The sequence below is a fragment of the Eurytemora carolleeae genome, unplaced genomic scaffold (genome assembly GCF_000591075.1).
Source record: "Eurytemora carolleeae unplaced genomic scaffold, Eaff_2.0 scaffold129, whole genome shotgun sequence".
NCBI classification, from domain to species: domain Eukaryota; kingdom Metazoa; phylum Arthropoda; class Copepoda; order Calanoida; family Temoridae; genus Eurytemora; species Eurytemora carolleeae.
The window spans coordinates 236,394-263,594 of NW_019396235.1; the positions used below are offsets into that span (position 1 = coordinate 236,394).

General features: G+C 37.0%; 3 protein-coding genes across 4 annotated transcripts; all 3 read right to left on the reverse strand.

Moving 5' to 3' along the window:
* Positions 1–3,830: 3,830 nt before the first annotated feature.
* Positions 3,831–16,313, reverse strand: LOC111698949 (mediator of RNA polymerase II transcription subunit 14-like). 2 transcript variants are annotated; one of them, XM_023469437.1, is made up of 8 exons: positions 16,182–16,313; positions 12,528–12,766; positions 11,318–11,474; positions 10,629–10,786; positions 7,034–10,033; positions 5,960–6,238; positions 4,757–4,907; positions 3,831–4,587 (listed from the first exon to the last, which is right to left on the reverse strand). In XM_023469437.1, the coding sequence occupies exons 1-8, from the start codon at positions 16,213–16,215 to the stop codon at positions 4,415–4,417; spliced, it is 4,191 nt and encodes a 1,396-aa protein (XP_023325205.1). In that variant the 5' UTR covers positions 16,216–16,313; the 3' UTR covers positions 3,831–4,414. The 2 variants fall into 2 exon arrangements, with proteins under 2 accessions (XP_023325205.1, XP_023325206.1); XM_023469438.1 differs by lacking the exons at positions 3,831–4,587; positions 4,757–4,907; positions 5,960–6,238 and adding an exon at positions 6,593–6,664.
* LOC111698950 (methionine synthase reductase-like) lies at positions 16,255–22,009 on the reverse strand. The gene is made up of 8 exons (XM_023469439.1): positions 21,567–22,009; positions 20,319–20,423; positions 19,766–19,919; positions 18,597–18,647; positions 18,326–18,384; positions 17,928–18,223; positions 17,215–17,707; positions 16,255–17,141 (listed from the first exon to the last, which is right to left on the reverse strand). The coding sequence occupies exons 1-8, from the start codon at positions 21,666–21,668 to the stop codon at positions 16,386–16,388; spliced, it is 2,016 nt and encodes a 671-aa protein (XP_023325207.1). The 5' UTR covers positions 21,669–22,009; the 3' UTR covers positions 16,255–16,385.
* Positions 22,010–22,610: 601 nt separating this feature from the next.
* LOC111698955 (ribosome biogenesis regulatory protein homolog) lies at positions 22,611–27,112 on the reverse strand. The gene is made up of 5 exons (XM_023469450.1): positions 27,003–27,112; positions 25,870–25,942; positions 25,549–25,751; positions 24,485–24,763; positions 22,611–23,107 (listed from the first exon to the last, which is right to left on the reverse strand). The coding sequence occupies exons 1-5, from the start codon at positions 27,085–27,087 to the stop codon at positions 22,626–22,628; spliced, it is 1,122 nt and encodes a 373-aa protein (XP_023325218.1). The 5' UTR covers positions 27,088–27,112; the 3' UTR covers positions 22,611–22,625.
* Positions 27,113–27,201: the final 89 nt, after the last annotated feature.

Genomic DNA, 27,201 nt, shown 5'->3' on the forward strand with positions numbered 1-27,201 from the left:
TCATTTTATTTATTAAGTCATTATTGAATCCTTCAACATTAAAATTGTTCATTACTTTTTATGAATCACTGGGACACCAAAAATCAAAATGATTCAATTGTTTCTTAACTGACGTTTAACTTAGATCAAACAGATATACAAAACAATTTTCTATTCTGCCGAGCAATGTGTTAAGGTCATTTAATTTTTACATAAATTGGAGAGAATTCTGATGCACAGCTAAGAACTTTCTTCAATAGAAATACATCTGCTAGCTAACATAGTTTTTCATGTTAACATTGTGAAATACTTTTAATCAAATACCTATGCGTATCTCTAGGTACATAAAATAGAATTCCAATAGTAGTATTCCATGCTGTATTACAATTATGAAACACATTGGGAACATATTTTCAAATGAGGGAGTAAAAAAGTTCATGGAAAAGAAACCGAAGACACAGAAAGAACATTCTGAATTTGCATTCAATCTAATGCTCAGGAAAGTCATGTCCTCTATTCTGAAAGAGGAGTACAAATCTAATGAACCTTGTACTTACCCTGGAGTAGATTTCTTGAAGATTATTTTAACATGAGTTTCTCATATGTCGGGAAAAAGGTACTATACCTAGTGCAGAATGGATATATTGCATTCTTTAGCGGATTCAAGGTAGATAAAGATAAGATTAAACAGTTCTTATACCCAGAAGATGAACCTACATCGATCAAGGTGTCTATCCAGAAAGAGCACTCTCGTTATCAAAGTGTAAAAGAGATATCACGGCAGTAAACAAAGGTGGGAACAAAATCTGAAACACCGAAACATTGGAAAGACCCATTATTACACCTGTTAAGCGACGAAATTAAGGCTGTTTACATCAAACTATTTGAATAGTATTGTACCTAGTCATAATCTGAGAAGGGCGACTGAAACACCGTCAACTTCTTACTCGGACTTCTTTTCACGAATGAAAACTAGAGCTGATGGTATGCGGTTTAATCTGAACCGGATTAGAACCTTTGTTATTTGATAAATTAATTCAATGAACCATAGTGGTTAAATGTCCAGTATATCCAGCACACTGTGATCAATGTCTGGAGAAATGTATTGTAATTATTCTTAAAATTGGGTGGAAAAAATAATCAAAACAGGCAAAAGCTATTTTCCACCCAATTGCTTTATACTTGTACTGTTACTATAATCATCAACTTGTAGCAATAAACTTTATCTTGTCTTATCTAAGTAAATGTCAGAATGTTTCATCCTAGGAATGTATGCCAGTTTTCTAATAAATGTTAAACCATTTTTGCCAGATGTTCTTGACTATATAAATACCTGTAAAACTGTACATAAGTTAGTCCTGGGCCTAGTCATAGTCAACTCACTAACAATTTAATAAAAACCCCTTTGTAACTTGAATTATATTCTTGTTGTATTTCTTTCTATTAACAAAACTCAACTGAGAAAATAATGTTGATTTAATATAGTCTCTTTTACTATTTGTAAGATTCACGGGTTATGTGGTCTCCAGGGCGTGGAGGAGATAGATTATTATCTTAAGACTGGAATAGGATGGAGAGGACCTAAGACTAGAATATGATAAAGATTCAATTCAGAATTTTCTTTCAGGAAGAAAGTGAAAATAATCCATTTTTGTCCCCAATAGTTTTTAAAATATCAAAAGAAATACAGTTTTACTTATGTAGTTTCCAGTCAAGCTTCTGACAGCTTGGACTACAGTATCATCTCAGCTTACACCTGGTGCATTGCTTGAACTTAAAGTTAACACTGTAGACTACTCTGCTGAAAGATACGTCTTTACTGAAGAGAAAACTGTTCTCATAAACACTCAGAATCCTTTGCCGAGTCAGCTAAGCACATTCAGGTAGGTGCTCCCAATACTCTGGGCTGTAGAGCCATGACACGGGTGTTTCTTCAATCCTGACTCCAGGGTAAAGGATAAAACTGTAGACAAACCCTGATTCATCTCTACCGAAGGGAAGTGCAGGTGTTCCCAATACTCTCAACATCATGTTCACAGTGATACATTGTCTGATCATAGTGCAGTCTCTGTAAATATCCTTGACCAAACACAGCCTTAGCATCCATCCTTACTCCAGGATCTATCCTAGCTACAGTATTATCCTCCTCATTGTAGAGATCAGCCTCCTGTGGCCGAATTTAAAGAATTTGAGCCGCGGTTTAAATCCAACAAAACCCGGAAAAAAGCTTGAAAAAACTGAAAAAAGTACAAAAGGAACCAACAATAAAGAAACCGCGGCGCAAATTTAAACCGCCGCTCAAATTCTTTAAATTCGGCCACAGAAGGCTGATATCTACAATGAAAAGGATAATACTGTAGCTAGGATAGATCCTGGAGTAACGATGGATGCTAAGGCTGTATTTGATCAAGGATATTTACAGAGACTGCACCATGATCAGACAATGTATCACTGTGAACATGATGTTGAGAGTATTGGGAACACCTGCACTTCCCTTCGGTAGAGATGAATCAGGGTTTGTCTACAGTTTTATCCTTTACCCTGGAGTCAGGATTGAAGAAACACCCGTGTCATGGCTCTACAGCCCAGAGTATTGGGAGCACCTACCTGAATGTGCTTAGCTGACTCGGCAAAGGATTCTGAGTGTTTATGAGAACAGTTTTCTCTTCAGTAAAGACGTATCTTTCAGCAGAGTAGTCTACAGTGTTAACTTTAAGTTCAAGCAATGCACCAGGTGTAAGCTGAGATGATACTGTAGTCCAAGCTGTCAGAAGCTTGACTGGAAACTACATAAGTAAAACTGTATTTCTTTTGATATTTTAAAAACTATTGGGGACAAAAATGGATTATTTTCACTTTCTTCCTGAAAGAAAATGCTGAATTGAATCTTTATCATATTCTAGTCTTAGGTCCTCTCCATCCTATTCCAGTCTTAGATCCTCTCCATCCTATTCCAGTCTTAGGTCCTCTCCATCCTATTCCAGTCTTAGATCCTCTCGATCCTATTCTATTGTTAGATCCTCTCCATCCTATTCCAGTATTGGATCCTCTCCATCCTATTCCAGTCTTAGATCCTCTCCATCCTATTCTATTGTTAGATCCTCTCCATCCTATTCCAGTCTTAGATCCTCTCCATCCTATTCCATTGTTAGATCCTCTCCATCCTATTCCATTGTTAGATCCTCTCCATCCTATTCCATTCTTAGATCCTCTCCATCCTATTCCAGTCTTAGATCCTCTCCATCCTATTCCAGTGTTAGATCCTCTCCATCCTATTCAAGTGTTAGATCCTCTCCATCCTATTCCAGTGTTAGATCCTCTCCATTGTATTCTATTGTTAGATCCTCTCCATCCTATTCGTCTTACATCCTCTCCATCCTATTCCAGTCTTAGATCCTCTCCATCCTATTCCAGTCTTAGATCCTATCCATCCTATTCCAGTCTTAGATTCTCTCCATCCTATTCCAGTCATAGATCCTCTCCATCCTATTCTATTGTTAGATCCTCTCCATCCTATTCCAGTCTTAGATCCTCTCCATCCTATTCCAGTCTTAGATTCTCTCCATCCTATTCCAGTCTTAGATCCTCTCCATCCTATTCTATTGTTAGATCCTCTCCATCCTATTCCAATCTTAGATCCTCTTCATCCTATTCCAGTCTCAATAAAACTCATACTTACATTAAAAAATACTTTAAAGTATTCAATTTTTTAAAACTTTTCTAAATATCTTGCTTTAAAAATTCAGTAACAAAAAACCGGAAAACTAGATTTGAATTTAGGCAGACACAAGTTAAAACCTACATGTCTGTGTTGTTTATAAACTTTGAGATTTCTACGATTTCCAACAGGGTTTAGAATTGTAATATATTTAAGTGAACATTTCCACCCACAGAATCAAACAAATAAATATATGAAGAATAGAGCTTATCATAATATACATATTTACAAATAGTTCAGGTTCAAAATAAGAAATTTAAGTTGTCAATATTCTTCAACATGAATGTTAACAAAGAAAATTTCCAATTCCTAATTTTTCCCGTTATCAGTACATCCATTCAGTACTACTATTTAGTATTAAGTACACTAGAATAAAGTACAAATAGTACTTTAAATACAACTAATGCAATTAGTCCGTTTCTCCGTAATGTAAAGTAACAATAGGGCTTCAAATGGGCCCTAAATTGCCTCGACTAAAATCATACTGTCTTCAGTACAAGGAACATTTTATAATCTAGCAGTATAATAGTACTACTGGAGTACTAGGAACACTAAAGGATCTAGCAGTATAACTGTACTACTGCAGTACTGGGAACACTAGATAATCTAGTGGTATAATTAAACTACTGCAGTACAAGGAACACTAGAAGATCTCGTAGTATAATATTACTATTTGGAGTACTAGGAACACTAGATAATCTAGTGGTATAATCTGGATCAGGATAGCGGCATGTGTCCTAAACTGTTTGAAGTTGACATCATTGGTGGAGCTCCTGCTCCTCCAGGTACTCCAGGTACTCCAGGTCCTCCCATAGGAAATCCTGGTGGTTCGTTGGGTAGAGTCAAGTTAACCAGCAGATCATGGATAGCGGGAAGAATAGAACACCGACCTTAACAGTTATCATTGTCAATATAGTTTTAACCGGTCATTCACTGATCACTGATAAATAACACGTGGAAAAAGCTAGCAAAAACTTGCCTGTAGACCCTGCAAGGTTGGGAATGAATTCTTTATGAAGTTAAAGAAAATCCCCCACTATCCTTCTGAACAATGTATACCTGGTACTGCCATATTTGCAGTTGCCCATCTGGATAAATGTTGCTGAACAGCGTGTAGAGCAGGATTGTTTAGCTCCTTCTGTAGAGATGCCAGGCTAGTCTGGTTTACAGTAATATTGTAAACTACAGGAACTACAATACTTACACTCTCCTATATAAATAGAAACTATAAGTGTATTATTACTATAAAATTGACGGCCATTTTAAAAGTTAATAGAAAAATTATGAAAATTACAATTTTTACAAAATGTTTAAAGGGAGTGTTCGCGAAAAATGAAAGGGGGTATATGCTTACGACGAAAAATTATGGCTTTTGATTGCTGCTAATCTTACTTCAAACTGTTGCGTCTTTAAGGAGAAAATTGTTAAAAACGACTTATACTGAAGAACGTGGCGTCCATACAAATTCAGAAAGTTGCAATATAAGACTCGGATCGTAAAAAAAGCAATTTAATTTCGAAGAAATCATTCAGATATTACAACCAATAGTCATCGATTATTTTTCGAAGCATTCATATAAAGTTAATTTGTCGAAGTTTGTACTGTAATATTTGTTATTTGTTTTATTTAAAACGTCGCTTTTTCCACTAAGTGTCTGCCATGTGTAATCATTCAAAGCATCGAGAGCAGAGACACCTAGCGGCCAACTATTTCGGCGTTTTAAATGCAATGTATACAAAACAAATAAAAAATATTATGAAATATTAACTACATACAAATGCGTCGAAAAATAATCGATGATTATAGGTTGTAAACTTGTAATATCTGAATGATTTGTTTGAAATTAAATTGATTTTATACGGAGTCTTATATTGCAATTTTCTGAATTTGTATGGACGCTACGTTCTTCAGTATAAATCGTTTTTAAAAATTTACTCCTTATAGACGCAACAGATAGAAGTAAGATTAGTAGCCATCGAAAGCGATTATTTTTCGCGAACACTCCCTTTAAAAGTTGGTTTTTTTTCAACGTTAGTAATTAAAACAAGGTTTAACGACTAAGACTCAATCTTGACAATGACTATGAAATTTGGTTTAGATTTAAAGCAATTGAAAGAGAGAAGTTAGGGAAGGTGGAAATTTGAGCTAGTAAAGAGAGAAAGGGGGAGGTTGAGAGAAAATGAAAAGTGAAGAAAAAGGGGGGAGCTAAAAGAAAAAGAAAAGTTGATGGAGGGAATATAATTAACTAATCAAATGTATTACCTGCCCCGGAGGTAGGTTTGCCCGTGTTAAATGCATGAATATAAGAATCTTCTCCTTGTTCCCTATGATCCCTGCTTGACCTACAGGGAACATATTAGGGGCCAGGGGAGGTATTGTCAAGCAGAGGGATATACTCCACTTGAGGTTGTTCTGTGTAACCAGCTCTGGTTGGACCTCAAACCTCATTAACTGGACGATATTCTTGAGAGTATCCGAGGGACAGTGGAGTAGGCGGCAGAACCCGACTATAGTGTTGGGACGGTAGGGAGGAGATACAACCTAGAATTTAATATTTTATTCAGATTAGAACCCGACTATAGTGTTAGGACGGTAGGGAGGAGATACAACCTAGAATTTAATATTTTATTCAGATTAGAACCCGACTATAGTGTTGGGACGGTAGGGAGGAGACACAACCTAGAAATTAACATTTTATTCAGGAGATAAGAACCCGACTATAGTGTTGGGACGGTAGGGAGGAGACACAACCTAGAAATTAACATTTTATTCAGGAGATAAGAACCCGACTATAGTGTTGGGACGGTAGGGAGGAGAAACAACCTAGAATTTAATATTTTATTCAGGAGATTAGAACCCGACTATAGTGTTAGGACGGTAGGGAGGAGACACAACCTAGAAATTAACATTTTTTTCAGGAGATTAGAACCCGACTATAGTGTTAGGACGGTAGGGAGGAGATACAACAATTGTCAATAAATTTGAAACCAAATTCCAATATGTCTCCGACATCAGCATTTATTCATCAAATATCAATAATTAAGAAGAATTAGATCTAGAAAAAAGATATTGTTCAGCTAAAAATTATTTTCAAGATTCATAGATTAAAAAAATTATCAGTTAATAAGAAAATAAAAAATATTTTTAAAAAAGTTTAAATGAGTGAAGTACTGAAAACTGTGAAACTTCTTGTTTTATTCATCGAAACATTTCAATTTAATATCCAAGCGGGTACAAAAGGAACTAGTGGAGATAAGGAAAAAAGTTGAGTTGAAGAAAGAAACATGAATTCATCCTTGATAAAAATAATAAAATTGACAGTTGAATAATATTTACCTTTGTATCGAAGAATTTCTGTAGAATCTGTAGTTGCTCGGGTTGCCAGTAACTCGGATCATCTGGCAGTATTTTCAGATGAAGAGATTGGAATGAATTCTCCTGGTTAATAGAAACCTTACACACCAGGGACTCAACCCTGAACGCTATGACACTAGGTTCTCCAGGAGTAGACATGAGAGTAAGAAAATCTTCGTTCTTAATTATATGCTGCAGCTGTCGGCGCATAAACACACAGCCTAGGAACCTGTGTAGAGGCGACACTGTCGACAAGTTGTTTGACATTAGGTTTGACGGTCGACATATGTCGTCGAATGCTTTGGTGGTTAGAACAGTGGGGATAGCAGCAGCCCATAATCTAGGAGGAAGAATTCTAGTTTGAGCATGATGAAAGCTGGCACTATGACCAACAGATTTAGGAGAAGCTCCGGCATACCTCGGAGAAGGTTTAGATCTTGGAGAACCGAGCGGAGACGCAGCACTAGGGTAAGGAGATCCAGCAGGGTTGGCAGGAGAAGGAACTGCAGGGCTCGGTTGTCGGAGATTACTAGGCGGAGATTGGAGAAAGGTTGAGTGCGGAGAAACAGGATTTAATGAGTTTCCGGAAGAACCTGGAGCAGTAAACTTCCCGTCGGATCTAGGCATGTCGTCCATGGCGAGGGGAGACGGAGGATTGTCGTCTTCCGTCTGTGAGGTGCGCCGGGAGAATGCTGCTTCGTCCACATATTTAGAAAGGAACGCTTTAAACCCAGGAATGGGTTGTAGTTCCTCAAGAACTTTGGTTTGATCAAACAAGGAGTAAGCTCCGTCCCGGACGGAGACCAACCCCTCCTCTCTCATATATAGATCTACACAATATTTACCATAGAACAATATCTTGACGTGGGTTGTAGATTGAGGAAGAACGGAGAAGGTTTGATGGGTAGCGTTCCTATGTATCATACTCATCCCCCTGAATACAGTAGAGGGCAGACGACTGATACTCCGACAAGCGTTGAGAGTCTCCAGTAGGATCTTACAGATAAGAGCTAGATTCTTCTCCTGGTTTAGTTGGATCTCGTACTGGTTCTTCATCAATGTGTGCGGGTTCACAGAGAGAGAAGGTCCGGAGCTATCAAAGATCAACGAAAACCTCTCCTCCACCTTTCTCCAGGATACTGTTACAGAATACATACATTGAGGACCGTACTCAAGGGTTAATGTTTTATAGTTGTACTGTTTAACAACTATTCTACTGTTTAGACCATTGTGTCGCATCTGGAGATAACGATTGAACTTCTTGGCAAGAATATAAAGATGAACCATAGAGCTCCACTCAGCTAGAATACCTTTTACAGTTTTATCAGAATCTCCGACAGTTTCAAGCTCGAAGTTTGAATATATGGGATATCTATCTTTCTGGAAGTTGGAGTCAAAGGGTGAGCCGTGGAAAACCCATTCTAGCATCCAACCTGATCCCTTCCTCCGAACTGTGGCGGATATCAACTGTTTCATAAACTCTAAACTATCTTTCTCAGGCAGGTTTGGAACCTTGGGAAACCTAATAATTGTGAGATAAAGACCTACAGCTGTAGGTTCAACACTGATCCCGGAGTGAAGAATTCCATGATTGGTCATGTGAGCTTCCAGTGCGGTAAACGGTATTCTCTCGTCAGCAAACGATACAACGTGAGCAAGGTCGGAGAGGAAGTATGCCGGGAACTTGGTTCTCTTTATCGGAGCTTCTACTTTACCTCCAGGTTTTCTCTTTCCTATAATCTTCTCACTCAGCTCTTGTACATCAACCCTAGTTGTACTTCCGTGAGTTACAAGGAAAGAGTTGAACTCAATCATACCCAGAGCTTTCATGTAAACTCTAGGTATCTCCTTCACCACAGTTTCATCCTCAGGGTCGTCTTCAATACTACAAGGACGGGTTAGAAGATAATAATAATTATACTGGATCTCGCATTCTTTGCCAGGTTTCTCACTGTAATCGACCACTAGGATAGCCGAGGGTTGTTTGTGCAGTCGGACGAACATCTTGTGTCGACCCATCTTAGAGAGAGGATGAGTTTTCAGGTCATAGGTCAAAGGTAGCTGTTCGAATGGAGTCGCTGGGAGCTGTTGAAGCGTCTTTTCAATTCTTCTGGCGGTAATCCAATACCGGAGTTCTGATACCTGAGCTTCAAGCTGAACCTTATCTCCGTTAAGACTGGTTTGTATCTGCGGAGAGTAAGGATTGGTTGGATACTGAGGAACATGAGCCAGGAATATTCCTGTGTGAGTATCCACTGAGATGAGTAACTGCTCCGCCCTGAGACAGGGTTGAAGAATTGGTATTGCCAAAACTGCAGGAGATCCATGTAACGTCGCCTCTACATCTCCCAAACCTAATCTTTGCTGAACCTCGTTCTTGAGATCTGTCAACCTTGCTCGCGTTCTCACATATATGGTGTGTACAAGGAGTGACTCTACGGAGAGATGTTCAGTTCTGATACTTTTCTCCGCTGTCTCAGCTTCTTTATTAGTTAGAGAGGGAGTATGAACAACGATGAGCGGTTTAGCGGGATCATGTGGATCAACCTGGACTGACAGCCTATGTCCCTGATCCAGGTTCGGATCCTTGGATGATAATTCTCTCCAGTAGGAAACCGTTAGCGCTCTCCCTAGTATATACTCCTCTACCCTGATATAATCTCCCAACCGTTCTGCGTAGAGTCTCATGGTCTGGTTGTAGAGTACCTCTAGTTGGAGAAGCTGGGCCAACCCGTGTAGAACATTGTAAAGATCATGCAGAGGTTTAGGAGTCTCCTTAGACTCTAATCTAGACTGGAGCAGGTTCTGAACATATCCAACCTGGAGAGAATGAACTAAGGATTTCCCCTGTCCAGTTTCCCGGTCTTCAACCAGCATCTCAACATTGAGAAGATGCCAGGACTCGTTAGGTCCGTCTCCGAGGAGGGTTAGACGACTCTCAAACTCATTCTTCACTGTGAAGGTTACAGTTCCATCAGCAACCTGGAGAATATAAAAGTTAAAGCTAATAAAGTTTTTTACGAAAACTGAATTTTTTAGATCTACTTTTTTTTTAAAAAAAAATTGGATAGAAAACTTCATTTCAATTAATAGAATAGTTGCTCATCAGTTATCCACTTCACATCCTCCCTTAGGTATAAGATTTGAGTATATGTTTTCTTGAAAATATTTCCCTCCAGATATTTCAGATTTGTTTGATGAATTGGGTAATACAGTTTAACCCTGAACTTCGGAGAAATCGAAAGAATTTATAAAATGTCGATTTCTAAACATACTGATAATGAAATGCTGCAGATATTTAATTTTTTAATTGAATAGCTATATGGAGCTTTTTTAAACATTTCATGGCTATTTATTTATTTTACAATTACTGAGTTTCAGGTATAATAATTAAAAACCAACAGAAAATTGTCAAGACGATATTTTAAAAAATCTTCTGTTGGCATCAAAGTTTTGGATTATACTGTAAATGAGTAATAAGTATCAAATAAGATGGAAACTCTTGCCAATCGAAAATTTTTCATTTTAATCGCATAAACATAAAAAATCATTCCATATTGAAGAATAAAATCCTAACCTTTAGATTGCGCATCTGTAATGGTACAGCTGAATTGACGAGTCTGTACTCAATAACCTGGTTCAGTTTCAGCAGGGTTAATCGTTTCTCCAGGGCGGAGATTGGAGGCGGAGGAATTATACGTTCTTTAATACACCGGGGTAATCTAGTGTACCCACCTAAACACAATAACTTAAACATCATTGCTTTCAACAACAAACTTTTGTTTACAGTGCATAGGATTCATTTAATTTTGAAGCAGATCCGGATCATATCCGGCCTAAAATACGATGGATCCGGATCCTATATCCGGCCAAAAAACGATGGATCCGGATCCTATATCCGGCCTGAAAAACGATGAATCTGGATCCTATATCCGGCCTGAAAAACGATGGATCCGGATCCAGATCATAAACATTTCTAGAAGATTTACTGATTATTAAACTGTAAGAAAACAATTTAAATTATTTTCTTTTTACTTTTTTTTTACTATTTAGAGATTAGGAAGTTTAAAAAATCTCTAATCAGCAAACAGTTAATATTTCTGTTTTGAAAGCAAAAAAAGGTTTATTTTAGCAGGTTTTGGAGGTATTTTGCCTCTTGGGTCCACATATTTTTGCGGATCCGGATCCTAAGGTCTGTTTAAGGTTTCATTAAAAAAAAAATTTTAAAATTGGCGATCAGTCCAAAAAAAAAATGATTTTAGAAACCTGTGGTAAGTATTTCTGCTGCTGCCGGTAGATGAAAGTTAGGAAGTGTAGCACGGACCAGGGTTTCACGCGCCATCCTAGCCAGCTGGTCAGCTGTGTCAAGGAATATAGAGGATTGTTTCTCAAGAAACATCATGATGTTGTTGCATTTGTCCACCTTAATTAGAAAATTTATCATTATTATTTATGTACTTTGCTTGTCCGCTAGTGTTCTCTATATCCAATACATGTCAAAACGATTAAGGGGTGTATATTATCCTAAAAATCACTTCTCCCTTTTGGAAAAGCATTTATTTCCCCCAGAAGGTTTACAAGGTTCCCGCTGAATTAAGGAAAATAAATGGTTTTTCAGGGAAAATAAATGATTTTTCAGAATAATAAATTATTTTTTCAGGGAAATAAATGATTTTTTAGGGAAAATAAATGATTTTTCAGGGAAATAAATGATTTTTTAGGGAAAATAAATGATTTTTCAGGGAAAATATTATTAAATAATAAATATATTCAGCTGTTTCAGGGGTGAAATTCAGAAAAATATACACCCCAGAAACGGCTAAAAAAATCGAGCCCAACATTTTTGAGGCAACTCACATGACCCAAGGAAAGGTTTATGGATGATAAAAATTTGCACTGAAAAAATCGATTTTTCTAAATCCACTAATGTTAAAAAGAGTAACAATTAAAAGTTTGATTCGAAGATGGACGCTTCAAGTCAAGAATAAAAAGTAAAAATAATAATCTAATAGTTTAAACGAAGTTTTCATTAATGTTTCTCCAACAATCTAGGATCGTAATATACTTAAAAGATCGACACAAATGAAGAAAAAATCTTGCATTGAGCTGGAAACTTTTAAATGAATGACATTTTTTCTAGTGCAGAGAAAATCAGTTGAACTTATTCCGTTCAAAATCTTCCAATTGATATTTTTTCGTTTACAAATAGTTTACCGCCTAGTTTAACAACAAGGTTTTAAGCACTGCTTAGGATCCATTTAATTTTGATGCGGATCCGGATCCTGGATCCACGCTGGAAAAGAACGAATCCGGATTTATTATCTCTCCTTTTTCAAAATTTCAGATTTGGGTTTAAGGAGTAAAAGTTTTTTTAGCAGTTTTTGGTTGATATTTTACCCCTTGGTTCCGGATCCAGGAAGCCAAAATCTTGCGGATCCTAAGCACTGGTATTAATTTTATTTAATTTAATTTTTACCTTTGATGCACTGGACGCCCATTTAACGAGCGCGAGAAGCCGAATAAAAAGCATCCGCGTCCTGCTCGCGAAATTAAATATTTCAACCTTCCGCTCCATATCAGTCTTCCGGGGGAGGAGCTCCGCCAGGATAGTGAGCTCGTGGTAGGTTCTCTGGATGAACATATCGATGAGGACGGATAGGGAGACCTGGCCGGGTTGATGGTGGGGTTGCTGATGAGTTTCCATCATCATTCCACCTAAATATTATTTAATACAAATTCATGGAACGGATAATTTTAGGTTTTGTTTACAACAAGGTTACAATGGAGGTTGTATAATAAGGTTAGATAATCTAGGTGTGTCTCCACTTTGGTTGAAATATCGTCTTCGTAGCAATGGACACTCAAATCCTCATATGACTTAACTGATTATTGGCGGGAGATGAAGTGACAACATAGTTGGTGAGAGTCCAAATAATCAGTTACGTCATTTGAAGATTTTTAAGAGTCCATTGCCAGAAGACGACATTTCTAGTGTATTGGAGCGCATCCACCAACCTTATCTTACAACCTTGGTTACAATAAACACATCGATAATTTAGACTAGATTCTTATAATAAGTTTGTCTGCACAACTAGTTAATCTCTCTGAATTGAACGACGAAAATCTGCGATTTCTGAATTCATATCGGAGATATTAGAACTCAGTTCATTCCGTCTCTGGAGCAAGTAAACCCTCTTCTGCGCAATCCAATCCTCTAGTTCTATCCGTTCCTCCGCAACTTCTCTCCGGGTTCTCATCAGTTCTCCCGTTCTGGCTTCCAGTTCAGTATTATCATTGGTAGAACCTAGATCCAGGCTCAAGGATTTCAGGTTGGATAGAGTAAGGTTTGCATCTTGAAGTATGGTTTGGTAGTAGGAGTCAAGGTTCTCTAGTTTCTCCAGTAGCACAGAAACCTCGGAGTCGTCTTCCTCGTTATCATCTACTGTTTAGGATAGGAATCAAGAGTTTCATAATAACATGGAAAACCTTCAAAAATAATACGAAGCCAACAACCCTTTCTGATAATAGCTTTAAACACGCGTGGAATAAAACTTGATATTTCTTTGTTTCTATACCCCCCCCAATTTAATTTTTCAAATTTTTGTTTGTTAAAAATAATTGATTTCCCAAAATTCTGATTTCTAACATCAACCTAATGTCTCTGGTTTCGGAGCTACGAAATCTCCCTCGTTACTCTGCTCTTGCAACTGTTCCTCTAGGTTACTCTGCTCTTGCAACTGTTCCTCTAGGTTAGCCAACCGAGATCTTAGCTCCAAGTTCTCCTTCCTCAGCTCTAAATACTGAGCGGAGACAAATTCATCCAGTTTCTGGAGTTCGAGGGTTCGGAGTAAACCGCTCTCAAATATCCGGTTCAAGCTTGAACTTTTGTCGGAGGCTTGACTTTAAATTTTACATTTATTTTTGGTAATACATAAAATCACCTTCGGTCCAAAATGTATCTTGATTTAAAAATATGAAAATATTTGTGTTGATCTTGTTTTTGTCAAATAAACGATAAACATAAGTTAACCAGAAGTTTGAATAACATTTTTCTTTCTGCAAAATTCAATGAAACCGGAATATTAAATCTTATGGAGGATGTTTGTGATAATAAAATATAGATTCTTGTTAAAACTATTAAAGAAAATGCGCCATTCCTGAACATATTCTCAAGCTCGTCAATTTCTACCGAATGTGTGCTATGTCGGTTCCCTTCCTGATACTTGTCTAGTAATATCCGTCTCTCTAGTTCCGGTAGTTCTTCCTCCAGTTCATTTATCTTCTCCAAGAGGAGACCTTTCTCTATCTCAGCTAGGGACAGCCAATACAATCACTCACTTTGCTTTTAAAAATAGACATATAAAAAGAATATTCTTTACATTAACTAACCCGCCCCCATCTGTCCTTTGCCTAGGTTGAGAAGTGTTCTCTTCTTCTGTTGAATATCCAGGTCCTCTGCTAGAACTGAGTCAGGGTTATCATCCACCTGGAGCAATATCTCTCTCCGTGTTTGCACCAGAACATCTTCATGCTTTAGGGATCTCAGAGAACGGATAAACTCCTGTCTAACAGCATTAATTGGAGTTTCCTCATTTCTCCTCTCTCCAAACTCCTCCAACATTATATTTCGAAACTCATATTTTACTTGAAATTCTTTATATCTAGTCTCTCTTAATATCTAAATTTCTAAGGCCAAAAAACTTAAAGTTTAAATTTTTTGACTAGTGTTAAAAAAGGCTATAAAAAATACATTGAAATTATTAGCTCACTTTTATTTTATTATTTTTAACAGAGAAAAGCATAACGAATATTTGTGCCTTGATTAAATCCAAACTTTTGGTGTGAATGTTGTTCAGTTTATCTATCAGAATATCCACTAGGTTAGATCTCTTGCTGATCAGTGCAGAGGTATTAACAGATATATTTCTCGTATTTTCTTCTCCACTTGCTTCTTTTCCTTGGTTTTCTAATCCTTTATCTCCAGTTTGATCTTGTTCAGACCAGAACTCAGGTTCTTCATCCCTTTCTACGTTTACAAAAACATCAGCATTCCGATCTTCAATCTCAATGTTTCTATTGAGCTCCATGTTATCCCTTTTAATCCTGTTTTCTTTGTGCTCCATAAACTCCATGTTCTCCCTACGCACCACTTTCTCCCTAAGCTCCATAATTTCTCTATGCTCCATGTGTTTACTGTATTCCATTTCATCAATGATATCGTTGTTCTCCAGGTTCTCTTTGTCCTCCATGTTCTCATTATTCTCTATGTTCTCCATGTTCTTCCTGTGTGACCTGATCTCCATATTCTCTATATCCTCCCCTAACATATTCTGCTTGTCCCAGATGCTTGACGGACGTCCTGGAGTTCAGATAATTACCCGAGCTCGTTGACAGATACGAACTTGTAAAATAAATATCAAACCTACAGAACCTTCATTTTATCTAGTAAATGAAAAACAAGGATAGAAAACAGTCCAAAAACATAACTTAAAGTATAAAAAAACAAGCAAATATAATATTACATGTGCATTTCTAACTTACGCTTTATCAAAATCACAGAAAATAAATATTTATAATTATAAATATATATTATTATTATTATTATATATATAATTATTATTATTATATATAATTATTATTATATAATTATAATTATATATATAATTGGAAACAGTGTACAAATATAAGAACATGGGAAAATTAGGAGAAAAATTAATTACGTAATTAAACATTAAATCGTTGAGAGAGACTGTAGACTGTCCAGACATAATTGAATGGCATGTCCGATTCACAACAACCTTTGTCTGATCATCGATTACAGAGTTATCCTTAATTTTCAAATTCAAAACCGAGTATACACATTTCATACCCACACAGACAGCACTCTATTTCAATCTGTAAAAATAAAGGATAACAAATCAAATCAAATCAAATCAAATCAAATCAAATCAAATCAAATCAAATCAAATCAAATCAAATCAAATCAAATCAAATCAAAAACATGGGGATTCACCAACAGTTTCCAAAGAATAAATGGCACCGTTGTACATCGGACATGCCGTTCTGCAATTGGAATGTCTCTAGAAATAACGTCTAGTCCTTTAAAGAGGAAAAAATAGGGTTTAGTGACCTGGATGAAGACTTTCCAGAGGATAAGGAGACATATTTAACCTTTCACCAATACTACAATCTCTAAAACATTATTTCTGAAAACAAACAATATAAATTTATAAAAGAATATCTCTAGTGGTTCAAACAATAAATCGTGAAGTATAAAAATGTAAATTTATAAATTGTATAAAATAGCACCATTTAGCTAGGTTTTGATATTTGTTTACGTCCAAAGATCTTGTTTATATCGTTTCTCTGACGTCATTTGTAATAAATACTTAGCTCCGTCGGAACCAGAAGCGTCGAGAATTCGTGAAAAAGCGTTGTACACACTTTTCCCCATATCCTTGGCGTCTCCGCACACGTAAACTACAGCATTCTCCTCTAACAGAAGCTTCCCAACCACAGATCCATTCTTCTCCAGGGCATCCTGGACATACTTCACTCCGTTCTCAGTACTGTCCCGGGAGAAGGCGACGGTTAGGTTGGATAGTATCCCGTCCTTCTCATACCGGAGAAGTTTCTCCCCGTGGAGGAAGTCCTTCTCTTTGTTCCTACAACCAAAAAACAACCAAGCCTTGCTTTTCGGAGGGTTTAAAGTTTCTCTTTGCTCAAGAAACCCTAGAAAAGGTCCCAAACCACTTCCTGCGCAAACCATGATGTAGGGTTGGGTCTGGTTCTCCGGAGGATGAAATCCGGAACTTGTTCTGGGATAAATCCGCAAACTATCTCCTGGGTTCAAGGTTCTCATCCAACTAGTTGATAGTCCAGGCCGGGGGCGTTCAACTACAGTGTATAAAAAACTCATCCATTTGTCCTGCCTGGTTGGAGAGGAGGAGAAGGAATAATATCTTGGGAGAAGGCGGGGTAAGTGTTCTATGAGCAAGGATAGGGGCGGGCAGCAGGAGGAGAAAGCTTGAAGGAAATCTAAGAGTCCAAGTTTAGGTTCAACCACAAGTTTCATATATTCTTCAGATCCCTGACAAAAAGATAATTTATTTGTAAATTATTATAACATTGATAATAAATTTGCAATATTAAATGCCCTTTACCTGTTTACTACAAAGTTCTTCAATTCTTCTTTTATGCTCCGGGTTTGACGTAAACTCTGATAAAGAACGGAGAAATAATTTCTTGGGAACGGAACGGATATCTAGACTTGACTCGAGCAGGGATTTGAACCCGGTTGGACTTGACACAAACTCTGGAATTTTAGCTCTGGCCTTCTTGGTCTCTTTCATGACAGATATAGAACAAGACGAGTTTAATCTAGACTCTAGACCCAAGATACGGGATAATTCAAGTACTTCTGTTTCTGAGTTGTTACAAACCAAACCCAAAGAATCTCCGGGCTGATATTCGAACCAATTGTCAGGTTCCAACTCAAGCTCCATGTAGGTTTTCACAGCATTAGGAGAAGAGAGCGGACGGTTTGATACAATCCTGGCGGATTGTAATGGTTGGGTGGAGAACGGAAGTTTCATATTATTCTGATGAATGGATGAATCGGAGTTAACTGAATCTATAAACTCAACTTCAATAAACCTAAACATTAATTACATTTTGTTCATTTAATTGAACTCTGTTTGTAACGTACCAACATATTTTGAAAAAAAAAACTATAAAAGATGTTTATTTTGTAGTTTAAAAAATACACTTCACCATCAAAACCCCATCCCACTAATCAACTCTACAAAAAGTTAATATTATCAACAACTTTTGTTCATCCTACCAAAATAATTATGATTTCACATAAAATTCTAACCTTGGAGGAACCGCAGGCAGATCTAGTTTTTCTCCAGATAGTTTCTCCGAGAAGAGGAGGGTCGGAACATTCAGCTCCGGCTCCGGAGCATCTGATTTACTAGGCTCGGAGAGTACTAGAACATCTAGTTTAATATCCTCCGGTTCCTTCATATAGGCGAAGTTGACCGACATATTTGCGGATACTTGACCGGATGCTTTACCGGTTACTTGACCGGATACTTGACCAGATACTTGACCGGATACTTGACCAGATACTTGACCGGATACTTGACCAGACAATTGATCTGATTCACCCTGGACAATTAATTCTTCAGACTCGTTAAATTAAAAATGTTTACGGGTTTTAGACAAAAAAAAATATAAATTATGGGTTTCTATTTATTTGTCTGAAGTTTCCTTAATAAGCCGATCAAGTTTAGGCCAGAGACCTTCAAGCCAAGGTTCAACGACTAGCTCTAGATACAGGAACTATGTTATAACAATCAAAGATCAAACTTAAAAAAGAGCTTAATCCCTGGATCTACGGTACAGAATGTTTTGATCTCTGAATTTCCTTTGAAACTGAAAATATTACTCATGTTGATTTTTGATAAAATAAAAAAATGATTTTAAATTATTTTTTTTAGAAGGAAACATTTATCTTTAAATATTTATAACTAAGTCTTTCCTAATCCAATACCATCATCTGCCCATCCTGCTGCGTAGAACTCTTTCCCTCCTGTAGATAATAAAGAATTAGAACTGTCCGTCTAGAGGCTCAATAGAGTTGAAAACTTAAAAATGATGGATTTATGAAGTAAAATATGAGTTTGCTGGCGCACCGACTTATGACACTTTCTTGACAGCTGATCAGAATCAGATTTTTAATTCAAATCTAAATCTACTGATTATGATTCCTATTCATATTCTTAGTTCGTTTTAAGCTCCAGTCTATAATTCGCTGCATGATTCCATAATTTGTATAAAACTTCATGATTTGTATAATGATTCCATGACTCGTATCAAGATATTCGTTAATTTGTATCAAGATTTCATAATCGGAAGAGAATAAAATGATTTAAATCAAGTCCTTCCATTAGTAGTTTATTTTTTTTTTACCTAGCTCCCGCAGTCGTCTGTTGAGATACTTAGGTCCGTTACAGAACTGATTTTAGTTAGAATTTCTTATCTTACCTCTCCCGCAGTCGTCTGTTGAGATACTTAGGTCCGTTACAGAACTGATTTTAGTTACTCCCGCAGTCGTCTGTTGAGATACTTAGGTCCGTTACAGAACTGATTTTAGTTAGAATTTCTTATCTTACCTCTCCCACAGTCGTCTGTTAAGATACTTAGGTCCGTAACAGAACTGACTATAGTTAGAATTTACTATCTCACCTAGCTCCCACAGTCGTCTGGTAAGATACTTAGGTCCGTTACAGAACTGATTATAGTTATATATTAATTACCATTGGATTATTTTCTTGTTAATGTATAATTTGTTTTAAAGACTGTACTATGAGATCTACGTTGTAAACCGCAATCCTGCAAATTGTATATCTCCTGCCACCTTAATATGTTAACATTTTATTGTGCAATAAATATTACTTACTTACTTACTTAGTTAGAATTTCTTATCTTACCTCTCCCTCAGTCGTCTGTTGAGATACTTAGGTCCGTTACAGAACTGATTATAGATAGAATTTCCTATCTTACCTCTACCGCAGTTGTCTGTTAAGATACTGATCCGTTACAGAACTGATTATAGTTAGAATTTCCTATCTTACCTCTCCTGCAGTCGTCTGTTAAGATACTTGGGTCCGTTACAGAACTGATAATAGTTAGAATTTCCTATCTTACCTAGCTCCCGCAGTCGTCTGTGAAGATTTTTAGGTCCGTTACAGAACTGATTATAGTTAGTATCTCCTAAACCAAGAATAGAGAAACTAACATGAGACAGATGATCAGAAGGCAAGGTACGCGGCCGAAGTTTTCTCCAAAATTTTGTTAACGTCTAAAAAAAATGTTAGAATCTGTTCATAAAAGATTTAAAATTAGTTTTTACGGAAACGACTGGAGTAAAAAATAATATGAATCCTAATTATTTGCCTAAGCGCAGAGTTTACTTGCACTATTGCACATGGGACTTTAACTAGCAACCTTCCCAAAGGTCATGCGAGTTAAACCACGCATAATTTGAGCCCGATCAATTCAACCGTTTTGAGGGTGACTGGATACTAACAAATAAACAAGCCGAATGTTTAAAGAGATTCAGTGCTTTTTAGAATTTAACAACCCATTCCAAAGTTTTGCAGTTCATTCCTCGGAGACGTGAATAAACGATGAATTAAAAGTATAAATAATTAAAATAATAAGTGTGCTAAAGTTATCTATTTCAATAAAGAAAACTCACCTCTGGTTGTTCTCCATCTCCTGTAGTTGAGCTGACAATAATCAGAATATCAAGATTCTCTAGACTCCATTCTGTTCCGAACTTCGCAAACGAATATAATTCGATCTGAAAACAAAGTTGAGATTTTTAAGAATTGATTGTTTGATAAATGTAAGAAAATGGGGTCTGTCCTATCAATTTTGTACATGACGAAATTAGTAAATTAGAATTTAAATATTATTATTTACGGTAAGGTTAGGTTAAGATACTTTCTGGGCCGAGCGCTGCTTCTAGGATAGGCTAGAGGGCCGAGCGCTGCGGATGCGGGTTAGGTTAGTTAAGACACTTTCTGGGCCGAGCGCTGCGGCTAGGACAGGCTAGGGGGCCGAGCGCTGCGACCACATGGTCAATTATATCCTTGTCTAACATATAAGATCCATGTACAAAAATTGATAGGAGGGGGTGGGGCCTGGGGGGTCCAAAAATCGTTCTCTTAGAATATACCAGAAAATGGATAAATTCAAACTTGTTTAAAAAACCGAAGTCATTTACAAATTGATGTGCGAGGGAGGGGTAAAAGCCGAGGGGTGCTTAGTTAGGGAAACGATTGCATACTTGGAAGGGGGACTCTGTGCCCTTCAGATTTCGGTACAACAAATTTCAAATTGAAGAAAGGGTACCTGAACCCCTTACAGGTTCAAGGACAAAGATTACTTCGCTGAAAGGGGGTACCTGAGCCCCTTATGATTGACCGATTTGACTGGCCCCTTAATTTTTGCGGGGTCCGTCCAGTATAGATTTTTGGACCCCCTCCCCCCTCCTATCAATTGTGTACATGATTTTAAATCGTTATTTGGTCAGTTTTAAAGAGACCTTGCAAATTTTTTAACTAAATACCTTTCTTTTTAACTAGTTCGGGGTTAGCTTAAGACAATTTCTGGGCCGAGCGCAGCGACTAGGGGCCGAGCGCTGCGGCTCGGACAGGATAGGAAGCCGAGCACCGCGGCTAGGACAGGCGAGGGGGCCGGGCGCTACGGCCACATGACCAATGATAACCATATACAAAATTTGATAGGAGGTGGAGGGGGGTCCAAAAATCGTTCTCTAGAAAATTATCGATTTGCGGACATAAATTTAATATTGGAATGGGGTACCTGCACCCAACTCAGAATTGGGGTAAGCAACGATTTAATTATGGAATAGGGACCATACAGAAAGGGGTACTTAACCATCTTTTATTAAGGGATAACGAACAATTGAAGGGGGTACCTGGACTCCCTTAGATTTAGCGGTATCCACCAGCTGTTCAGCTATACTTTCTGCTTTCCCCGTTACGGAACCATATACACAAACTATTCTTCGTTCCGCCATTTTTAATTCGCGTCATTCACTGAAAATTACGTCAAAATTGAGGAGACAGAAATGTACGATTTAGATTGTTTTCACTTAAAATTAATATGCGCGTTTTCGCTTGCTTCTTCACGCCGCCTCGGACCTAGCCAGTCTGAATGAAACCTCAGCGAAGTTCCAGTTAACCTGACTTCCTAGTTCACACTATTTCCAGTAAAATCTTGACAAGAAACAAATTCAAGTACAACACTCCCTGTGGCAAATGGCGATCTACTTTCTATTAAACATTAATCAGCATTTGATCCACCAAGCCCGTTCTCTCCTTATTAATACACGAGGATGATAATTAGGCCGCCAGATGGGTAATGTTACATCGTCTATATGCAACATCCCCCCTACTGAACTTCTGACCTACTAAATTTCCGACCTACTGCAATGTCGGACCTACGCCAGCTGTTTATTTTAGTGTATTATTTGAGGGTTAGGTTAGGTTAAGACAATTTCTGGGCCGAGCGCAGCGGCTAGGGGGCCGAGCGCCGCGGCTAGGACAGGCTACGGGGCCGGGCGCTGCGGCCACAAGTCCATATAGCAGCTGTAATACCACGTGCTAGTAGGTCGGATGTGTAGTAAAGCGGATTAGGCGTAGGTCAGAAGTGGAGTATGGTGGATATGTGTAGGTCGAAAAATACACCACCCGCCAGATGTCTAACGCTCGAATCCTAACTGACAGATTGTTCACACCCGGTGTGATACAGATTCTGAACCGTTTATAAAATAGCAAACCTATTCACATTAAGATTAATTATGTTTAAACCATGCCTCTTATAGTTTCTTAATAAGATGAACTTTTAAAAATCAAATATCGTATTTAACTTTATGTAAGAATTCTCCTGCCGAATTATTATAATCAACATAGAACAATGTGAAACATTTAGTTTCTCGAAACTACAAATAAAACAATTGTGAAAGATAAAAAATTTATTTCTTAGAACCTCTGCCACCTCTTCCACTACCTCCTCCTCCTCTACTCTTAGCACCTCCTCTACCAGCTCCACCACCCCTTCCTCCACCTCCTCCTCGTCCCTTCATTCCACTGGAACTAAACGATGATCCTCCTTTCCTTCCTCCTTTCCCTTTTCCTCCTCTTGCTGGTTTTCTATTCTTCTTCTCCTCCGATCTCTCTGTATCCTCCTCATGGATCTTCTTTCCTATGGCGTGGTTCATGTCGAGCTTGGATTTCTTGCTGTTAATGGACTCCAGGATCCCAAGGTTTCTCTCCTTCTCATGAACCGAGTCTCCAGTATTACTCTCAAACTTTCTCTTCTTAGCTTTTAGTTTAGCTCCTTGCTCCAGCTTTTTACTAAGCTTGGCCTGGAATTTACCAAGGCTGGCAGTTGAATGATTTACAAGCTCCGCTGCCGCTTTCAGGTCATCTGAGTGTCCGGTCAACTTTTTAGTTTCTATAAAAAACAAAACTTGATTTTTTCCAAAAATAGAATGCATAAGGCATTAATGGAAACAGAGGTAAAAAAATTAATATGAATGTTTCGGACAGAAAAATACAGGGTGAGTACAAACAAACTTTAATTAGCGTAGTTTTTACCAAAACAATTTTTTTTTTGTGAAATTCTTATCCGTGGAATTTTTTCAATATTTTGGAATATTGTTTAAATTTGTTTAATACTCACATGGTACCACAAAAAATCCGCGTATCTTTATTTTTCTCAAAATTAAAAGTGAAAAAAAGAAAAATGTGTTAATGTATGATTTCTATCTAATCCAAATATTTCATAAAATTAGACTCATGGAAATGGAGAAAATTTGCAAAATCGTATCAGGAAAAATCGAAATTTAGCTAGTGTATCTGTCTAAGAATAAATAGATCTGAGAATTAGAGCGGTGAAATTTCACCAAAGAATAGAGGATATTTTAATTAATGTGCAACTGTTAATTGTGTTATTTTTAAGATCAACTGAACAATAAATCGGATCTATTTCATTGAAATGTTGTTGATTCTTATGAATATGTCTCTCAATTGGTCAGACCGATCTAAATGAAATGTTAGGATTGGATAGTAATTATCTGTTATCACACATTTGTTTTTCTTCAATTTCAATTTTGACGGGAAAAAAGTTTCGTGGATTTTTTTGTGGTACCATTTGAGTTTAAAACAAATGAAGACAATATTCAAAATATTGCCAGAAATAAAAATTTTATGCAAAAAAATTAGTTAAGAAGACGACGCTAAACACACTTTTCATTGACTCACCTTGTTTCCGACAGAAGTGTATAATATAAATGTTTCCGACAGAAAGAAAGCTGGAAAATAAAATTAAAAATAAATTTTATGATCAACGAGACAAAGGCAAAGTTTCGGGATTAAAATTCATCCTTCTTTGGTTTTGTTTAAACAAATAACAATTATATAGTGCTTAGGATCGGGATCCGGATCCGCTGGATCTGCAAGATTTTGGCTTCCTGGATCCGGATCCGCAAAATTATGCGGATCCAAGGATCCGGATCCAAGGATCCGGATCCAAGGGGTAAAATATCAACCAAAAACTGAAAAAAAAACTACTTCCTCATTTCTGAATGGTTCATCAAGTGTTATGATAAAAATAAGCGAAAAAAATACGAACAAAAAGTTTGAAAATTATTTGTTGTTAAAAAAGTTTAGTGAATCTTAAAGAAATGACCTGGATCCAGATCCATTTTTTCCAAGTGCGGACCCAGGATCCGGATCCGCATCAAATTAAATGGATCCTAAGCACTGCATTTATAGATTTCAAAACAATAATAAAATGTGCAAAATAGAGTTAAAATTAAGCATTGTTTTCCTTTAAAAGATGGTGTAATTACTCCTACAGTTGGAACCTTGACATTCTTCGATCTTGCAATATTTCTTAATCTCTGGAGTTCATTCTTAGCTCCTCTCTCCTTCTTATCCTCCTCCATCTTCTCATGAGGGTTGATGTTAGGGTCGGGTCCCTCCTTGATGGGAATACACCAGTTTTTCTCCCGTTCAACTTCCTTCTTCTTAAATCCAAACTGTGGAACCCATTTCTTAACAATATCGTCCCAAACTAGACGATCTTTCTTCTTCTTCTTCACAATTCCTATAAAAAGTAAATTATCAATGTAAATCGAAATAAGAATGGGAACATAACAAAGATCTGATTTTAAATCAAATTATTATTAACTATTACTAAAAGTAAGTAGTTACTAGGACATAGTCCTAATGTGGACAGGACCAGATTGAACCCTACATCCCATTTAACACTGCTATGGTCGGCAGCTCCTGGCTCTTTAAGATTCAAAACTTGTGCATTAAGGAACATTTATTACAAGCATTCAACTTCTCAAAAAACTTTCCTAAAATGATCATCTGAAAAGATCCAGTGCAGTGGAGTTTTAATATTGTCTAGAACCCCCCCAACAAATAAGAAGTTCCCCGAATATGTTAGGGAGGAGAAAAGTATCTAAAAAGACGAGAGCTAACATTTCTCATTTTTTCTAATGCAGCCTGAGAGATCATCCTGAGAACCTTGAAAAAATAAAATTTAATTGAAGCTAAATTTTTCAAGGATGACCTTTCAAAAACCTTTTAGTAAAATTCAAAATATCAAAAGAAAGGCGAGACAGATATTAACTGTAGGGGACAGGGGTTTATATTTTTCAGAATTACCCCCACCCTGTGAGAGAGGATAGGGGATGATTTGGGGAGACAAAAAAATGAAAAATTGGATACAAAAAGGCAACTTTTTACATTCTTTTTGAGATATTTTACCAAAAACTTTATTGATTTTATCATATTTAACGTTTGGGGAAAAAAGATTTTTACAATTCGGGGAAGTAAGAATTTTTTTTTTGAGAAAAATAATAGCTAGAAGTTTAAAATTACCTTTGTCCTTTGCATATTTCTCCCATTTGGTTAGAGGTTTAGGAACAGGTACAGGTTTCTCTCTGGGTAGTATATAAGTAGGAGGAGGAAACTTGGCAACGACGACCTCTTCAACCCGTTCTGTTGGTAGACCCCAGATAGAGTTTATCAGAAGCTGGGTATTATCTCGAGCTAATTCACGAAGAAACCCTTCACGATCATCTCTAAATAAAACAGAATTTAACTTGGTCAATAGTCTTTGTAACGACCTTTGAATAAATTTTAAATAAAAATGCAAAACTGATTTACAAAGTCATTTCATTTCTCTTTTTGGGGACTAACCTGTTAAGAAGTTTTGAGTTATCTATCTGATTGTTGTCAATAGCGAGCATATTACCCAGGTCCAACTCTAAGGCTAAAAACAGACAAAAATTAGAGCTCATAAAGAAATCAATTCGAGAAAATTGTCAACTTAAAAAAAAACCTACTGTTAATCCTGTACTGTACTCTACTAACCTAGAGGTTTCTCTACAAGATTGGAATACTGTTTATTCTGTACTCTACTAACCTGGAGGTTTCTCTACAAGAATGGAATACTGTTTATTCTGTACTCTACTAACCTAGAGGTTTCTCTACAAGGATGGAATACTGTTTATCCTGTACCCTACTAACCTAGAGGTTTCTCTACAAGGATGGAATACTGTTTATCCTGTACTCTACTAACCTAGAGGTTTCTCTACAAGGATGGAAGCATACTTCCTGTACTCTACTAACCTAGAGGTTTCTCTACAAGGATGGAATACTGTTTATACTGTTCTATACTAACCTAGAGGTTTCTCTACAAGAATGGAATACTGTTTATTCTGTACTCTACTAACCTAGAGGTTTCTCTACAAAGATGGAATACTGTTTATCCTGTACTCTACTAACCTAGAGGTTTCTCTACAAGAACGGAATACTGTTTATCCTGTACTCTACTAACCTAGAGGTTTCTCTACAAGGATGGAATACTGTTTATCCTGTATTCTACTAACCTATAGGTTTCTCTACAAGTATGAAAGCATACTATTTATCCTGTTCAATACTGGTTTCTCTACAAGAATGGAATACTGTTTATTCTGTACTCTACTAACCAAGAGGTTTCTCTACAAGGATGGAATACTGTTTATCCTGTTCTATAGTAACCTAGAGGTTTCTCTACAAAGATTCCTGTACTCTACTAACCTAGAGGTTTCTCTACAAGGATGGAATACTGTTTATACTGTTCTATACTAACCTAGAGGTTTCTCTACAAGAATGGAATACTGTTTATTCTGTACTCTACTAACCTAGAGGTTTCTCTACAAAGATGGAATACTGTTTATCCTGTACTCTACTAACCTAGATGTTTCTCTTCAAGGATAAAATACTGTTTATCCTGTACTCTACTAACCTAGAGGTTTCTCCAAATAATGTTTATCCTGTTCTCTACTAACCTAGAGGTTTCTCTACAAGGATGGAAGCATACTGTTTATCCTGTTCTGCTGCAGCTGCTAGAACTGCTGCTGCTACGTCAGCCATGCTTCTGAAAGTATATTTGTATGTCAGCAATTATTCGTTTGTCAGCAGTTATATATCTTCTAACATATTTAGTTTACTAGATAAATGTATCGTTAAATGCTTTATAAATATTGA

Bases quoted from the DNA above. Each gene is read 5' to 3' on its own strand.
- LOC111698949 (XM_023469437.1), bottom strand. From the start codon at position 16,215: ATGTCTCCTTATCCTCTGGAAAGTCTTCATCCAG. The intron at 12,767-16,181 runs GTCACTAAACCC...AATAATATTTAG, and splicing joins TCTGGAAAGTCTTCATCCAG to GTGGAATGATGATGGAAACT. The intron at 4,908-5,959 runs GTAATACATTTG...CTATTTATATAG, and splicing joins CAAACCTACCTCCGGGGCAG to GAGAGTGTAAGTATTGTAGT.
- LOC111698950 (XM_023469439.1), bottom strand. From the start codon at position 21,668: ATGGCGGAACGAAGAATAGTTTGTGTATATGGTTCCGTAACGGGGAAA. The intron at 19,920-20,318 runs GTGAGTTTTCTT...CATTTTTTTTAG, and splicing joins GAGATGGAGAACAACCAGAG to ACGTTAACAAAATTTTGGAG. The intron at 18,385-18,596 runs GAAAGACTTAGT...TCCTGTATCTAG, and splicing joins AGATGATGGTATTGGATTAG to AGCTAGTCGTTGAACCTTGG.
- LOC111698955 (XM_023469450.1), bottom strand. From the start codon at position 27,087: ATGGCTGACGTAGCAGCAGCAGTTCTAGCAGCTGCAGCAGAACAGGAT. The intron at 25,943-27,002 runs GTTAGTAGAGAA...GTCTGTTTTTAG, and splicing joins CCTTGTAGAGAAACCTCTAG to CCTTAGAGTTGGACCTGGGT. The intron at 25,752-25,869 runs GTTAGTCCCCAA...TGTTTTATTTAG, and splicing joins AACTCAAAACTTCTTAACAG to AGATGATCGTGAAGGGTTTC.